This window comes from Sminthopsis crassicaudata, chromosome 4 (genome assembly GCF_048593235.1).
Source record: "Sminthopsis crassicaudata isolate SCR6 chromosome 4, ASM4859323v1, whole genome shotgun sequence".
Taxonomy (NCBI): Eukaryota; Metazoa; Chordata; class Mammalia; order Dasyuromorphia; family Dasyuridae; genus Sminthopsis; species Sminthopsis crassicaudata.
In genome coordinates, this window is record NC_133620.1 from 49,654,791 (window position 1) to 49,672,669 (window position 17,879).

Genomic DNA, 17,879 nt, shown 5'->3' on the forward strand with positions numbered 1-17,879 from the left:
TTTTGTATCCCTGCTAACTCTTTAATTTAATTCTGCTCCCTAACTTGCCTTACTATTATTTAACCTCCCCGTACCCAAGGATCCTTTATTTATCTTCTTCCCTCCCTTTTGCTTCCCCATCCACCCATTCCTCTCCCCTTATTTCTTTTAGATTTTGCAGGATGCTATACCCTTCATGGTATATATGTAGCATTGCCTATTGAATCCATTCCTGATGTGATGTTTTCAAAACTATGAACTCTCTTCCCCTCTCTACTGCCTCTGTGTCTATTCTTCCTCTGCACCTCATTTGTATTACATGATTACTATTTTACCTTAATTCTGCCAATCTTTCTATTGTTGATATGCATCTTGAACATATACATTTATAAAAAATATTTTTCCAGGTTTAAACAGTTTGTCCATGTTAAATTCCTTAAAATTGGTCTTTCATATTGGTTCTTATATGTTAAATTTTCTGTTAAGTTAGGATTTGGTTGATAGAAAGTCCTGAAGATCTGCAAGTTTGTTAAATGTCCATACTTTCTTATTTAAAATTATAATTTTGCTGGGTATGATATTTTTGGCAGCAGGCCTAGGTCTTTTGATTGTCAGTAGTTATGATTCCAGGACCTGTGGTCTTTTATTATAGTTGCTGATAAATCTTGTAAAATTTTAATTGTAACTCCTATATACTTGAATTGTTTTTTTTTCTTGTTTCTTGCAAATTTTTCTCTTTGATCTGGGGATTTTGAAATTTGGCAATAATATTCCTGTGCTTTTTTCTATAAAGGATCTCTTTGAGATGGTGATCAATGGATTTTTTCTATTTCTACTTTCTTCTCATGTTCTATCATTCCAGGACAATTTTCTTGGATAATTTCCTTTGTTACTGTGTCAAGGCTCAGAAATTGCTTTCAATCCAATTATTCTTACATTTTTTCTTCTTTATTTGTTGTCCAGATCTGTTGTTTTTCTTATGTTTTGCATTCTTTATTTTCTCATTTTTTATAATGTTTTGTTATTTCTTGGTCTCTCATAGCTTCATTGGCTTCCCCTTGCTCAATTTTAATTTTTTTTTTTTAGGCTGGGGTTAAGTGACTTGCCCAGGGTCACACAGCTAGGAAGTGTTAAGTGTCTGAGACCAGATTTGAACTCCTGTCCTTCTGAATTCAAGGCTGGTGCTCTATCCACTGTGCCACCTAGCTGCCCCAACTTTAATTTTCAAAGAATTGTTTTCATCTTTGAGACTCTGTACCTTCTTTTCTAGTTGGTTAACTTTTTTCATAATTTTCTTTTTTTCATGGTTTTTGTTTTTCTTTTTAGTTTTTCCTCAATGTCTCTCATTTGATTTTTAAGTTCTTTTTTTGAGATTTTTTTATAAATTCTCTTTGGTTAGGGAGCCATGCATGTCACTTTACTCTTTGGGATAGAAGGCTTTTTTTTTTTTAACTAAAGTGTCCTCTTCTGAAGACGAACACTAGTCTTCTCTGTTCCCATAACATGTTTCAATGGTAGGATTCTTTCTTTGACAATTAATTTTTTTTTTAAATGAGAGGTTAAATTAGTTTAAGCATCTCTAATTGTGGGGTGGAGGAACAATGTCTCAAGCTTCCCATCAGCTCTCCTCTCTGATTAGAAACCTCAAACCAAAAGGTCCACCCTCATGCAAGTGCCCACAACTAGCAGCTTCCCTGCCCTACTGTTTCTGCACTCACTAGGTGCTGGTTCCTTCTCATCCAGGGCCCCCACTTCTCAGCAGCACAGCTTCATCTGGTGTTCCCAATCAGCCAAGGTTCCTTCAGTCTTCCTGGATTCAGATCCGTGTTCTGCCCCAAGTCTTCTTTGTTTTTCATCAGTTTATGTTCACCCTGAGGTGCAAATTTGTTCTATCTGTGAGGGAAATCAGGAAACTTAAAATTTGCCAATCTACTTCACCATCTTCCCTGAATCCTCCCCAACCTTTTTTTTGTGATTGTTCAAGAAGCTAGTTTCCATCTTGATTCATTTTTTACTTTTATTATTTGGAGTTGCTCCTGTTTCTCTACAAAACCAAAATTTTTTTAGCTATAGTCCTAATGGCCTCAGATTTTCCTGGACTTGGCATTATCCTTGGCAGGGTAATATTCCACTCATATACTCAATTTGTGCTAGCACATCTGATCTATACTTCTTGTCTTTGACTTCATTCAATTCAATTCAATAAATATTTTTTGTGTGTACTGGGAACAAAAAAAAAAAAAAAAAAAAGAATCTCATTTTCTTTAGACCCTAGATAGGTCACATTGTATATCTCTCAGAATTAGTTGATAATTGGTTAGTTGGGATGCATTGTTTGTTTTCCTTTTTATTTCTCAATATTTCTCTTTGGTAGAGAGATAGATTTGGAAATTAAGGATAGAAAAACAAAAGATATTTATTTTTTCATTCACCCTTTCTGTACAGAGAAGATTCCCCCCTTTTTAGAGCTGTATCTCTTTCAGCATGGGAAGTGGTTGCTGAAGCAGCTGCCCACTCCTTCTGGCCAACTCAACTGGCCACAGCTGTTGCCTCTTCTTATAAACTCCCCCCTAAACCCTAAACAGACCCATCTTTAGAGTTCCCAGGAGCAGCCCAGAGAAAATCCAGATGCACTGTTTAAATACTTTGTAAATATCAGTCATGTTTCCCCTAATGGCTTTTGTGGGTTTGCAGCAGAAGAATTCACAGGACAATTTGTGCTATGAAGCAGACACTTCAGACTGGTCAAGTCTAGTTCTCTAGATGCAGTAAAAGGAAAAGGGAAAAAGTAGCTCCTAATTGTGTGTTCAGTTCAGCTTTGTCAAATCTGTGTCCTTAATTCCCAGGACACGGGCTTAGAATCTATTGGCCTAGCCTGCTTTGTGAAAAAGAACCTATGGGCACTTTCAGACTCAGACACAGACTCGCCGACTGACTGGTTGCTTCCTTACCTGGAGAGACTTAGCTACACAGGAGTATGATACATGGCACACATAGATTGAGTGTCTGGACAAATCACATAATGTCTGTGGGCCTCAATTTCTTTGTCTGTAAAATGAAGAGATTGGATTTGATGATCTTTGAATTAGTTTCCATTCTAGCTGTAAGACTGATTCTCTGAAGCTAAGGGAGAAGTACATTCAGATAGCAAAACTGGAACAGAAAAGTGTCTTATGTAGTGGCTTACACATAGATTCATAAAGTTGGAAGTGATCTCCAATTCAGCTTCTTTATTCCATCTATCAAGAAGCTTAATTCCCATGAATGATATAAGTAGTACTAAAAAGGAATGTCTTTCATTGAAATATATGTCTTTCTTTCAATACTACCTGACTGGGAACACATGTTTTTAAAAGTATCTGGTGTTATACAGATGCAAGGTTCATAGAGTCAAAGATTGAGAACTAGAAAGGGATTTTTAGATCTCATCTAAATAAACCCTCTTATTTAATAAAGATGAAGAACCTGAGGCTTTGAGACATACACAGCTAGGAAGAAAGTGTCAGAATTGGGATTTGAATCCAGGTCTTCCTGAATCCAGTGCCAGCATTCTATGCATTGTGCCAGTGGTCAAACTTCAATAGTAATGGGGCCCAATGAGGATCCCTGAGGGCTTCATATCGATTTTGTTTTTAAAGTGTAACATTGCCTAGGTTGTATCATTTTTTTTTATTTTCCAATTCCATTTTAATCTGGTTCAGACTGCACTAAGGAGTGTTGTGGACTGCAAGCAGCCTGTGGACTATATGTTTGGTATCTCTGCACTATTCCAATTCTCAAAATTGTTTGTTGTATTGGCCAGGAATTGAGCCTGACTTCTGCCATGACAGATGAGAATTCTACCCCTGAGCTGAGCCACCAGTGGGGGATGCCAGACTTGTTATGAGATGTATCACTTCTGTTCTCTTGTCCCTGTAGCCCGCCAACTGACTGGAGCTGAGAAGGCCTCCACAGCCACTGCAGAAGAGACTGACATTGATGCTGTGGACATCCCTCTCCCAGGAAATGACATCCTAGATTTCAGCCGAGGGGTGACTGACCTTGATGCAGTGGGGAAGGAAGGAGACCCCCTTACTGACACCAAGGTAGGTTCTCACTCTTTCAGCATCCCAGAAAGAACCAAAAGCTTTTCCCTGCTCCCACCCCAGCCCTCAGTCATCCTCAGGGTCTCTGGGTTCTCGGTACAACGTTGGAACAAAACTATCTCCCTACAACTCAACTGACTAATGCAATGGCCAAAAGCTATCATATAATGTAGCTTCTAGAAAAGATTAAAGAGGGAGAATTAGAGAGTTGAAATAGAAGGACAGATGGAAACTGATTTTAACCAACGGAGATTTCATCCTTTTATATTTGGGGCCCAAACTTAGTTGATTCTTATATGAATTTCACAGGGATTTTCCCACCTCTGAGAGGGCCATCTCAGTGTGCTGCAATTATATATCAGATTCAGCAGAGTTTTGCATTGAAGCAAACTCATCTTCTCCTTTATCCCCTTTCCCATTTTCCATATGAGTTTCCAAAATGGGGGCCATAGCTAATTATGACGATGTGGCCTGAAATGACTGAGCATTAAAGGATTGTGATCAGATGTGGAGAGATTGGATGATATGAGTCATCTGTCTCCTGCTGAGTTAGATTGATTGCCAAAGTGTCAAAATATAATTGTCCAACTGTGTTGTTTATTCGACAAGCTCTACTTACCCCGTCCCTAATCAGTTACAGTCAGACAACTCACAGTTTCCTCTTCGAGCCACTTTGAATATTTATCAGTGGAGAGAATAGCATCCATACATCTCAGGGCACAACTTGGCTTCTTACCCATACATGTCAATATTTCACCAATTTAACACGTCTGATCTCATTGAAGAGAGTCTTGGTTCCAAAAGTCTTTGCTATAATACTTCCATGTCTTCTCAAGCTATGCTGTTCTTGTTTAAGACCTCCCATCAGCCATCTACAGAGGAGGTTCACTCAACATAACTTGCTTTTGGTCTCCTAACATTACTTAAGGATAAAGTATAGAATCCATCTATTTTTTCCCTCACTCACTATGTTACTGGCCTACCTCCATTTCCAACCATATGTCTCTGATGCTGCTTTTTGCATGCAATTTATCATTGGTAATACAGCGTATCCCAAAAGTCTTAGTGCTGTTATAAGCTATGAAAGTTTAAAATACGACTACTATACTTCACTATATTACCTTGGGGTAACCCAAAATATGGATTCCTTAGTTACTATAGTATTTCATTATTCATATTCACATAGCCATAGCAAAAGATGACTATTGTGGAAAAGATGGGTTTTTGTAATTTGGGGGTCATTAAAATTGTTGCATAATTTTCCAAATGCAGGTAATCCATCCCTCTCTTTTTGTCCTTTTCCATCATGGACCCAGATTAGTGTTCATATGCAATATCTATCCGAGTATCTTCCATGCCGTTTTGTTCTTGGGATGATCTGGCTTAATTGGGTCTCATGCCAAATTTTCTACAACTTCAGTCCCTCTTTAGTTTGTGAGATGATATGGCTTTTAATAGCAATTAGGTAGTACAATGGCTAAAACATTGGGCTTGAATTGAAGAAGACTCAAGTCCCTGAATTCAAATCCAGCCTCAGATACTTACTAGCTGTGTGACCCTGGGCAAGTCACTTAACCCTGTTTACTTCAGTTTCCTCATCTATAAAATGAACTGGAAAAGAAATGGCAAACCACTCCAGTATCTTTTACCAAGAAAATTCCCAATGGAATTACAAAGGGTTAGACACAATTGAACAACAACAGCATAGCTTCCAATAGTTCACCATCCTCAGATTATGAACTGGAGTTAGCCTTAGACTTAGCCTTAGCCTTAGCTACCATATATGTGTGTTTGATAATATCGAGTTCTTTTTTCTCTCAGGTCTTTCCTAAGCTCTTTTAGTGGGAAGGGTTTTAGATTTGGGATCAGAAGACCTGGATTTAATTTCTGGTTCTATCACTTACTACCTGTGTGATTTGGGGCATGTCATTTAACCTTTAAGCCTCAGGTTCCTCATTTGTAAAATAAGGGAGCTGAACTAGAGAAGCCTTCAAGGTCTTTTCTTGCAGCACATTTGAGAGTCTAAGATCTCTATTCCTTTATCTGTTTCCTTTTATTTTTTTTTTTGTAACAATTGTTTACATATGTCAGGTTTAAGATTTTTTTAAGTTAGATGCCATATCTTCTAATCTTTATACATCTACTTTAGTATTGATCTTGATCTTTATTCTAATAAGTTTATAGTTTTACTACACACAGACATTTTTTTTGCCATCATCCCCTTTGGCCCCTTTGCATTATTATCACTAGACAAATGTTGTTTTGATTTGGAAGATCTTCATGTTTTGTAGAATTTTGTCATTCTCTGAAACAGAATTCAAAAGTTGTAGCTTTCTTAATGGAAATCTTTGCATTTATTCTTATCACAAGGTAAAATAAGTAGCTATCCCATGAAATGATGCTCCTTACTGCTTTTGGATGAACAATGAAACCTACTCTTATCTGCCTCACAAGGACAACCTGAGCGTCATCTTTCCTATTTCTTCTGGTTTGATTTATAAGGAGAACTTTGATGAATGTGATTCAGTTTTTCCCTTTGTATATTGACTCATTGGACAGTGATCTCACATTTAATGCAACAAGGGCTAAGCTAATATTTACAGACATTCCAAAAGCTATGTGAGTCTTATTACCTTCTGTTTCTTTTTCTGACACTCTGCCACCATCACCATAGTAGCAAAAGTAGGATCACATAGGACCAAGAGCTCTTTTGCATTTTTCTTTTTTTGCGAATTGCAGTGGCCAAAATTTTTCCTTGGCCTTCCTATTGATACTCAACTTCTTTGTAAAGCAAAGCAGTGAGAATTCACTGAGCATCATCTATATGCTAACTACTAACACATACAGAAAGAAAGACAGTCCCTACCTTCCCAGTGCTTACATCCTAATGGAAGAAAGTAACACAAAATTTTCAGTGTTTGTGTGGGTTTGGGGAGAGAACCAGGTAGGTGCAGGGAAGCAAAATCCTGAGAAGCAGAAGCAGACTTGGAAGGAGAAGAAAAGATTGCTAGCCTGAGTCTGCTCTCAAAATGGAAGCTCCAGGAGATTAGATTGTGTGTTCATTGAGAGTGGGAACTGGCTCCATCCTAACCCTATTTGTAACCCCAGTGCTAAGTCTAGGTGTCTGGCACATAATGTTTGTTGCTTGATTAAGTCATTAATGGGAGAAGAGGATTTAAGAGACAGAGGGATGTTACAGAGCTAGAAAATGCTGAAGGAAGTTCCAGAGTGAGAAAAAGATGATCTGTTCCTATGCAAAATCCTTTTGATCTGGGAGAACCTGCTAAAACTTGCCCTCAATTGCTATTGCTTTTTGTTTCCTAGTCATCCTAGACCATGAATGTCCACAGAATTCCACCTAAACGTATTATGCTTTGGTTCTCTTCCAGGTCTCACTCCACCACCAGGAGAACATTCTGACTGCCTCCCCCAAGATGCTACTGCCCTCTTCCTCACAGCTGCCCAGTATCGGGACCCCACTGTCAACCCACCACCAGATGCAGCTCCTCCAACAGCTCCTCCAGCAACAGCAGCAACAGACTCAAGTGGCCGTGGCCCAGGTTCTCCTCAGCCTGCTCCCTACCTCACAGGCTCCACTCTCATGGGCTTGATTAGCCTTACTCAGGGGGTTCTGGGGACAGATTCAACATTAAGGGACCCACAAAAGTTTGCTCATTCCATCTTTCATCGCTTGGGGGAGGGAGATAGTGGGGAGGGGGGTGGGTTGAAATGAGGAGAAACATTTTTTATTTGCCATCTACTCCCTGCTCTGAGCTGGGCTTGGCTGACTTGGCTTGATGTCAGATGGTTAGTTAATGTCACTTAAGCTAACCAGGAAAGAAGGAGCATGCAGCTCCTCCCTTCCTTGCCTATCATACCTTCTTAATGTGTCTTATAAGGTGGGAAGAAGTAGATGAGGAGTCAGGAACAGAAGGAATCTTGGGACCTGTCTTCTCCTCACTCTTCTAAGAGCTATACCTTAAGAGAAAAGTAAACACAGCTCTAACACACCATCAGTATGGAGATGCTCTTATCTCATGAAAAGATTTCCAGGCTCCTATTGATGACCCATATATTTTAAGAGACATCTGATAGAACCAAAGTATCTGTGCTATCTTTTGTCCTTTGTAATGGGATTTGCCCTCTAGGAAGCATCATCATAAGATTTGTTTACATTTTTAACACATGATAAAAGCAAAGGAGAAAAGGAGAATATTCAGTAACAAAATTCCCTCCAGATTCTGAGTATGTACACTGTTACATGTTTGGGAAGGGCAGGAAAGAAGGCAAATTGTTTCTGTTTGGCCATATCCTGAAGGCCTTGCTCAGAATCCAAGTGATCAGAGCCTCAGTTATTACTACAAGTTAACAGAGACATAAGATAGAGATTTGCATCAATAGCTGTTAGAAGTAAAACTTAAGATTTAGTTATTTTTTTTAGAGTCATATCTTAAAATAAAAATTCATCTTAGAGTCAGAGGCAAGGGGGATGAAGAGGGCTGATGCTTAGGGAAAGGGAGAGGGCAGAGTAGGCCATACTTGGATGTATGGGGACTTTTTGTGAAATCAAAGAATAGCTAATTAAAAGCGATTTTTCATTATAATTATCAGGTAGATGTCCTCATTCTTTCTTTCCTCCCAGCTGGGGGGAAAGAAAAGAACTTTTGTTGAAGCAATTTTTGCTGTCATTAGGTATAGAATGGTACTTTGACAATAATACTGTCTGACTCAATTCCACAAATCCTGAATTTAGCGTTGAAATAATGAGGGACCATGGTTATAACCGCACCAGTCACAGCATAGAGCTCGTTATGATTTAGGTTTCTCTTGGGTGCTGTTCAGGTTCCCGAAAGCCCTTGTTATAACACAGTCCCACTTCTAGCAAGCCCCCAATTGGCGCTGCTCACTCAAGTGATGCTATCAACTTTCCAGTGAGTTTGAGCTGGATGGTGCCCTGCTAAGAGCATCTTAGGGATCATATTTTGGGCAGAAAGGAATAGGTCTAATGGCAAGAAGACCCACACTAACAAAAGGAGAGGAGGATTGCAGGTATTCTCAATATCAGAGAGATAATTTCATTAATGAATTCCCGGATTGGTAAAAATAATTCTTTGTCAAATGGATTGAATTAGTTGTCCTCCCCTAAAGTTGAGTTTTAGCCTTTGGAGCCTTGTCTTCCTCCTGTGGTCTGTTCGACCACTCCTGCTGCCATTTTAAAGTTTCAAATTTAAAGTGAATCCATTTTCCCCATAAGTGTTCTTTTTCCCTTTCAGCATATCAATTGCCAAGTAATTATTATTTATCTAAGAAAGGACTTGATGAATATTCATGGTGAATTATTATGGGACAAGTATTTGAATTTGAATTCACCATTAAATGCCAAAGAGAAATTATCTACAGAATCTCAGCCAAAATGAGAGAAATATTCCCAGAGGGTTCAACTAACCCCACAGCATGACTTACAGCTTGTCATGAGCACCAGTAGTCAGATGTAGGTGGATGCTTATTATTTTTTTTCATTGTGTGGATCCATTCCATCAATGACAGCCTCACAAGATCCTGGTTGGATTTAAACTTCTCAGTTTTAGTACCTGGCTCAGAAGAAGGCAGCAGACTTGATGTTTGGTGGACCCCTCCTTGAGCTAGCTCCAGATTTTTCCAGAGATCTCCCTCCCCAGGGTTATGTTGGCTTAGCTTGATTTCTGAGATACCCTTTCAGATCAGCACAAGTCTTGATGAGATACTATTTGTCTCTCTGGTGGAGGACAGGAATGAACTCCCCCCAAATATCAGGTGTCCTCTGCTCCTTTTTCAGGGCAGACAGCCCTCGGGAGGCTAGAATGCATTGGGTTTATTTTTTATTTTCTAAGAATGCCTTGGCAGTTTTTATGCCCATCAAGTTTATGTCAGCTCTGCAGACCCACCGCTAAGCAAGTTTCCCCTTAAAGATCTCCCATCAGGCTCCTCCATTTCCAATAATAATAGCTAGCATTTACATAGTACTTTAAGGTATGCTAAGTGCTTAACTTGTATCTCATTTGCTTTTCATTTCCTACATGAAATAATTGAGTGAAAACTTTCTATTTGTTAGTGTTCATGTCTTAGCTAGCTGCCATCCAGGGAGAGGGAAAGAGAGAGGAGAGAGAAGTGGGAGAAAATTATTTAGTTATTAATTCAGGGCAGCTCAAAGCCAGTATGCTTAGAGTATCTTCATGAGTGGAACTGATTTCAGTTTTCAGAGCAAGGCATTCATACTAGGTTAGTTTCTTAGGCATATTTTATCGCTGTCAGGTTTCAAGGTTTTTGTTTTGTTTAGTAAAAATATAACTTTCCTCAGATTTCTAAAGGCCGAAACTCTGACCTCAACATTTCTAAATGGAGTTCTTTCTCCTTTTTATCATGGGATGTCCATCACCCTCCCTTGCATCTCATACACAGACAAGTCCTGTAGTATCTTGAGATTATGACAAGATACAATAAACACAAATCTTAAGAGCAGTGAGTCACACATACTGCCTTATATACCATAATGCCCAGATAGGTCTGTCTGGTTCTGGCCTAGCAGTGAGAGATGAACACAATGGGGAGGGAGAAGAGAAGGGGAGTTTAGAGGGGATTTTTGTCTCCCTGTCCCTCACTCCAGAGTATATACTTGAGAATTTAATTTGATCCAAAACCTCCCTATGTTGGCCTAGAGCCGTGTTTGTGGATTAAGGATGTATTCATCCACTTCTTAGAGTCATTTTTGGGTTGGATCTCAATGTAAATAAAGAACACTTTCTCTAAATCCTTCTGCCCACTCTTGTGACCCAGCATGAGCATTCCTTGGCTGCCACAGCTTCCTGCTTCTAGTTCAGTCAGAAGTTTTGGGGACAGGGATAAGAACATGGCTAGGCCTTGGGCCAGAGCCACCACTAGCATGACCACAGATTGACCCCATACTACTTTGGCACTAGTCTGAACACCACAGACTATTGGCCTTGGTTAAGTAGGCCATGTTTGGTCCATAGAGTGCTAGTTTCTGACTTAGAACATGAGAAAAAAGCTGCTGAAACTCAGTATTCCTTACTAAAACATTCTCTGGTCCTATTGCTTTTTCAGAAACAAGTATACACGTTATTAATGCTTTGTGACAGGCAGTGCCATTGCTAGATTGAAAGTAGCCATAGCTCAAGGCTGCATCCTTCCACTCTGCTCTTGCCAGGCCCTTTAGACTCATGGTGGGCAGTGGCTTTTCCCAGCAGCCTCATCCCCACTCCCACACCCTCATGGCCCCTGCCTTCTGCATGACCTAGTGATAGTGCACCCTTCTGCTAGCAGCTAATGCCTTTGCTTGTACATCCGCGTGTATATTTGGGGAACGTGGGGTAGAGCGTGGCGAATTGCTCTGGTTCCCTCCACTGCCATTTCCATGTGCCTATCACTCCCCAACACCAGCCTGGCTCGGCCCTCACTTCTGATGGAGGAGCTGGAGTCAAGGCAAGTAGGCTCAACAGTGAGTGGATTGTTTGTCTCTGTTTCCTTTTGGGATAGGGGTTTCTTGGAGGGTGAAGGAAAGGGGGAGGGATGACTTTGGGCATTATACTCTTATGGAGAGAAAATAACCCAAAGTACAAAAATTACCATTCAACTCCTGACTCATCCAGAAACTTATTCTATCATTTTGGGTGAGTCATAAAATCCCAGAATTTTATGAAATTTTGTGAAATCTCAGGATGTAAAGGAACCTCAGAGAGTATCTGGTCTAACCTGAGTAGAGACAGCATAAATAGATGGTGGATAACATACAGATATGGTGGATAAAGCATCTAACTTGGAGTTAGAAATACTTCTAGCACATCCTTGCTGTGTGCCTCAGTTTCCTTATCATCAGGAGATTGGAGTTGATAGCCTTTACATCTAAATCTATGATCTACAAATAGAAATTCTTTCTTCACCTTCCTTAACAAGTGGTCAACCAGTCTTTGCTTAATGATTCCTATAGAAGGGGAATCTACTTTCTCCTAGGAAACCAATTTTATTTTTGGACAGCTTTAATTATTGGGAAGCTTTTTCCCTGTATCCAGCCTATACTTGAGGAAAAAAGAAGAGTAAAGGAAGGTTTTTTTCCATGCCATACAGAAGGTTGGATGTTAATCTAGTAATAATTGTGAAGGTGGTTACTTTCGTGAGGACCGAGGACCCCAGTTTGGATCTGATCTGTTAGCAATCTATCTTTAATCTGGGGCAGCCGGTGAGGTGGTTAGACTGCTGGGTCTGGTCAGGAAGACTCATTTTCTTGAGTTCAAATCCAGCCTCAGACTCTTTACTGTGTGACCCTGGGCAAGTCACTTTAACCCTATTTACCTTAGTTTCCTCATCTATAAAATGAATAGGAAAAGGAAATGGCAAACTACTCCAGTATCTTTACCAAGAAAACTCCAAAACAGGGTCATGAGGAGTCAGGCACTAGGGAAACAATGAAATGACTGAATACCAACAAATCTCTTAAATGAGTCTTAGATCTGCCTGGGGCATTGAGAGATTAAGTGACTTCCCCAGAATCTCACAGTTGCTGTCAGCTAACAAGCATTTATTAAGTGCTTACTCTGTGTCAGCCTGAGATTTGGCTACAGGACTCCAGACTCTGTCTTTCCTCCCAGAAAGGCCAGCTGGCACCAACCCCCTTAGCTAGGGATCTCATGATTTGGTCAGTGAATCCCAACTATTAGTAACTGATAGAACACTGGATTTGAAATAAGGAAAATCTGGATTTGAATCCCTTAACAGATACTTACTAGCTATATAATCCTGGGCAAATGATTGAACCTGTCAGGGCTTCAATTTCTACATCTATAAAACGAGTTCCCTCTCAGGTTCCAAATCAATGACAGTATCTAACTATAACACTACACCAACTTTTCTGAACACTGTGTATGGTTTAAATCATTCCAGAGCAGTTCTGGGCATCTACTTACTGAACTACTGTGTTTCTCTAGGAAGCCATTACTCCTCTTATTTCCACCTTATTTTTTTCTTACTCTCCAACAAGTTGCCTTTTCTCTTGTTATTGCATTCTCCATTGCTTTTCCTCCAAAGGGACAACCATTCCCTCTATTCAAACTGACTTTTGGATTGTTTTTCTTACATTGACTCTATGTCTTCATCCACATCTGTCTACACAAGCCTTCTCCCTTTCCCTTCAACTTTCAGACAGATCAAGGGGACTCACTCATTTCCTTCAGGATCCTCTTGAGATCCTTCCTGCTCTTCCCTGATGGGGAGCAGAAATCTCTTCCCCTCACAGAGTAAGACCTGCCATATTTGTTAACCCCACCTAGCCAGTCACACACCCACAAAGCACCCATACACCATATCCAGGCCCCACCCTCATTCTGTCAGACTGCCTGGCACAAGCTAAGTGCCCTGTAAATGAACCTCGCTAGCTGGGAAAGTACCCAGCTGAAGGCGCTCCATCTAGGATATCCTGGGCAAAGAAAGGGTCACCTGGGTTGATTAAAGATACACCCATGGGAGGGAAATCACACACTGCCCCTCCCTCTAAGCTACTCACTCTATCTTTGGGTGCTTCTAATTGTCAGGAACTTCCCCCAGATCTACCTCATATTGAAACTCAAGTCAGTTCTATTCTCTAGGCTCAACCAGAATAAATCTATTTCCCCTTTCACAAGACTGAAAGATGTTCTCTTGCTCCCTCATTCCCTGCCATTGCTCTTCAGGCTAAACATTGAGAAATGTCCCTTTGATGTCTTTTATTATGACATAGTGCCTAGTCCCTGAGATCCTTTGTACTTTATTAGGCCCAGTGCAATAGGAACAACCCTTTGCCTACAAATCAAGACATAAATGTTTAATTCTCTGGTGTGTAAGACAGCAGGGTTAAGCACTGTCACTGTCCTTGGACTCTACCCTAAGGGAGCTTTCTATCTGTTGGAGAGGTGGATCTAACTTTCACTATAAAACAACTATCTAAGCACAATTTTGGTGAAATAGAAAATAAACCCATGGGAGATGAAAGGAGAATGATTGTTGCATCTTAAGATAGTTGGGGAGGGTTTCTTCCTCCTTTATCATCTTAGACGTTGACTATGAGGTGCAGAGTGGTATATGAGATGCCATATAACTCCAGACATTTATAGGTATTCCTGGAAAGGATAATTCTAAGACCAATTGCCCTTGGTTTGGGAAGACTTTTCAAATTTAATCAACCAGCAGATATATCTTGAGTGTCAGCTATGTATCAGGTTCTGGGGATACAAAGAAAAGATATGAAACAGTCCTGGCTTCCTAGAAGCTTACAACTTAATATGGAGAGCAACCACTTTCTTGGGGAGGAATCCTTGGGCCTACTGCCTACTGACTGACTAACCAACCTTCCGCACTCTCTCTCTCTGCCCTCCCTCTCTGTGCCTTCCATAGGTTCATTTACTGAAGGATCAGTTGGCTGCGGAGGCTGCGGCTCGACTGGAGGCCCAGGCTCGAGTCCACCAGCTCCTGCTGCAGAACAAAGACATGCTTCAGCACATCTCCCTGCTGGTCAAACAAGTGCAGGAGCTTGAGCTCAAACTGTCGGGACACGATGCCAGTAAGTGACCCTTCTGCCATCCCTCTGTTGCACTCTCTGCCTCCACTCCCTAGCCTAATGTAGGAAGAAAAGTCAAGGGTTATGTAATCAGAGGCACTAAGAACCAAATGTCCCCTCTCCCTGAAGCCCCTCTCAGGGGAAGGAAGGAAGCAGCCCCATGGCCAGCCCTGCTTTCCAAATAAATAAAAAAGCCTCATGTTCCCCCCTGGAGCCTCCTGGGTTCTGGGGGCTGTGGGAGAAATGGAAGATGAGCTAATAGCCCCTGGATGGCTTGCTTATATCACAAGAAGACTCTTAGGCTAAGTTAAAGACCATGAGGAGGCAAGGCAATAGAGTCCTGGGCTTACAGTAAGAAGCCATAGCCTCAAATTTCTTTCCCTATTTTTATTATTGCCAGTCATTTCAGTCAGTCATGTCTGACTCTGTGACCCCATTGGGGATTTTCCTTCACAAAGATATTGGAGTGTTTCATCAAAAGAGATTGGAGTAGTTTGCTGTTTCCTTCTCTGGCTCATTTACAAATGAGGAATTGAGGCAGATTGAGGAAATTAAGTTATACAGTTATATCTGAGATCAGATTTGAATGCATGAAGTTTTCCTGAAGGGCCAATGCCCTATCTACTGTATCTGCTACCTTTCCCATTATTGATATTTCCTCACCTACTTCACAAGTTAATTATGAGAGGAAACTTTGAATTCACTTGTATTTTCTCTTTCTTCATTCTTATAAACTCTGTGAGGGGAGGGAGAGGGGACCCTCAGCTAAAGATGAATAAACTGAGTTTGAGAGAAGTCAAGCCATATAGCCAATATTGCACAGTGATGGCAAAACAAGGGTTAGAGTCCAGATGTTTTATTAGTTAAAATATGACTTAGAGTTAGCAAGACTTCAAATCCTGCCTGAGACACTTCTAGCTGTGTGTCCTTGAGCGGGTCATTAAAAACCTTTGTTATCCTATTTCCTCATCTGTAAAAATGGGGAAACCAGTAACAACTTCATGCCGTTGCACACAATCAGATGAATAATAAATATGAAACCTTTATAAGTCTTAAAATGCAATGTGAATGCATGGCCATTACTAATTATAGTAATCTTTACCTTTTAGCCTGATAGCTAGAGTGCTGGATGGAGTCAAGAAGATCTGAGTTCAAATCCAGCCTCAGATACTAAATATGTGACTCTGAGCAAGTTATTTAACTTCTATCTGCCTCAGTTTCCTCTCCTGAAAAAATGGAGATAATAACCGCACCTATCTTCCTAAGTTGTTGAAGGGGTCAAATGAGATACCATCTATGAAGCACTTCACAAAATGCCTGTTATGCATCAGGCTCTTAATAAATGTTTGTATTTTGCTCTCCCACTTTCACTCTTCTCAGTTGTTCATGGGAGATTGAACATATAAGGGACTTGTCTCTACTTCCTCCTTTAGGGTTTCATCTCCTCAGCCTTGCCTGGGTGTGAGCTGGATTAATTTCCCTTAGATCTACTTGTGTGATATAAAATAGTGATCCAGGATCACTTTTCTAGGTCAACTAAATTTACTTGGTGGAGACAACCTATTTTTAATCAGTATATACCCATGAGTTTGTACTGAACATTAATGTTTATAATGTAGGTTTTTAAACCCACTGGTTTTTCTCACCAGAAATCTCATTTCAAGGCATTACATGATGCCCTCCAATCAAAAGGGTCAGGAAGAGAGAGAAAGAAGCTGGGATAGTGCCCTACATAGCACTGTGGGGCTCTTGGTGTCCCACTATTCATTGTCAAGTGCCCCTGGTATGCTTGAAGGTAGAGAGGACCTTTTCCATTGATTCTCAACTTCAAATTTAAAAGAGATGGTAGTGATACTATAGGCTAGATTACCTTGGTCACTGGCTCACATATAGCCCAGAAATTAGCTCATCAAAGGCCTGATGAAACACAGGTTAGATTGAGTGACTCTCAGACAATTTTCCAAATTCTGCTTCCCATCTCCTGTGATAGATTTCCCCCCCCCCCCCATTTACTGACTTTCTATCCTGTGATTGTTCTCAGCAGAGACATTTGGGTTGACTGATGAGCCATGTAATTTTGAGGGACTGATGGCTCATAGGCCTTTCTGGTGTTGAGAGGATAAGGGCACAGCAGAAACTCACATGCTTCTGTCTCTGGGACAGGATGCTCAATCCGTACTCCTTGACAGATGGAATTCTGATTTCACTGGAGTAGAGCATGCTCGGTAGAAACTTCCCTCCATTGAGGGAGAGCTGAGCAATACTAGTCTAAGGGAGTTAGTTGCAAAGAGCTCTAAGAGTCTGTCACTCTCTCCTGGTCAGTAACAGGACCTGAGTTCAGGCCATCCTGACTCTAAAACTGTCTCTACCCATCATGTCCTGAAGAACTGGCAGATTTCTACTGAAAACTTCTTACTGTCCATATTCTTCAGATCTCTACGCTTTATAAAAAACTCCAACTGTTTCTTTCTCCTTCTCTGTGTTGCGATTCTCTCACTCCTAGATCTTTCTTTTTCTCTGGCTGCCCAGATTGCCCTTCTTGAGAGTCTGATGGATTACTATGAGTAAAGGCAGAAAAGTGGTCAAAAGTAGAGAATTTGCCACTTAAAAATAGCAGTATAATTTGGATTAGGAAGCACTATTTTAATAGATCTAGTCCACAGATCCTAAGATTCTCCTGGAGCTGGAAGGGACTTTAGGGATTGCAGAATCCAACTTCCATTTTTTGTCATTGTGGAAACCGAGGCTCAGAGAGGAAAGATGCGACTGGCCCGAGATTGCACAATGTCAGAGGCTAGGTCTTCAGTTCTGGAGCCTGTGCTCTTCTCATTGCGGCACTCTGCCAGGAGGGTTGTTTTTCCAGGTGATCTTTTTAGGGCTTATAAAAGCCTCAGCCCTGTAAGGCCAGAGGAATGTGCCCGTAACTTATTTAACCGCCAATCTCCTCTTCTTTTTTTTTCCTCCACCAGTGGGTTCTCAGGACAGTTTGCTGGAAATCACCTTTCGCTCTGGCGTCCTCCCTGTGCTCTGCGACCCCACGACTCCCAAGCCCGAGGACCTCCACCTGCCCCCGCTAGGCCCCAGCTCGTCCGACTTCGCCCACTCGGTGGGCAGCCCCTTAGGTAGGCGCGACTGTTTGGTGAAGCTGGAGTGCTTCCGTTTCCTGCCGCCCGGGGACACCCCATCAGGGGGAGAGCCTCTCCTGGGCAGCTTGGAGCTCATCAAGTTCCGGG

At 41.0% G+C, this 17,879-nt stretch overlaps 1 protein-coding gene across 5 annotated transcripts in view; it reads left to right on the plus strand.

Moving 5' to 3' along the window:
- Nucleotides 1–17,879, plus strand: part of LOC141541874 (carboxyl-terminal PDZ ligand of neuronal nitric oxide synthase protein-like) — a 363,206-nt gene that overhangs the window by 317,566 nt on the left and 27,761 nt on the right. For all 5 annotated transcript variants that reach the window (XM_074266450.1, XM_074266451.1, XM_074266448.1 and 2 more), the window contains 4 exons: nt 3,898–4,064; nt 7,454–7,624; nt 14,484–14,649; nt 17,616–17,768. In XM_074266450.1, the coding sequence (XP_074122551.1) occupies nt 3,898–4,064; nt 7,454–7,624; nt 14,484–14,649; nt 17,616–17,768 (657 nt within the window). The remainder of the gene's footprint in view (nt 1–3,897; nt 4,065–7,453; nt 7,625–14,483; nt 14,650–17,615; nt 17,769–17,879) is intronic.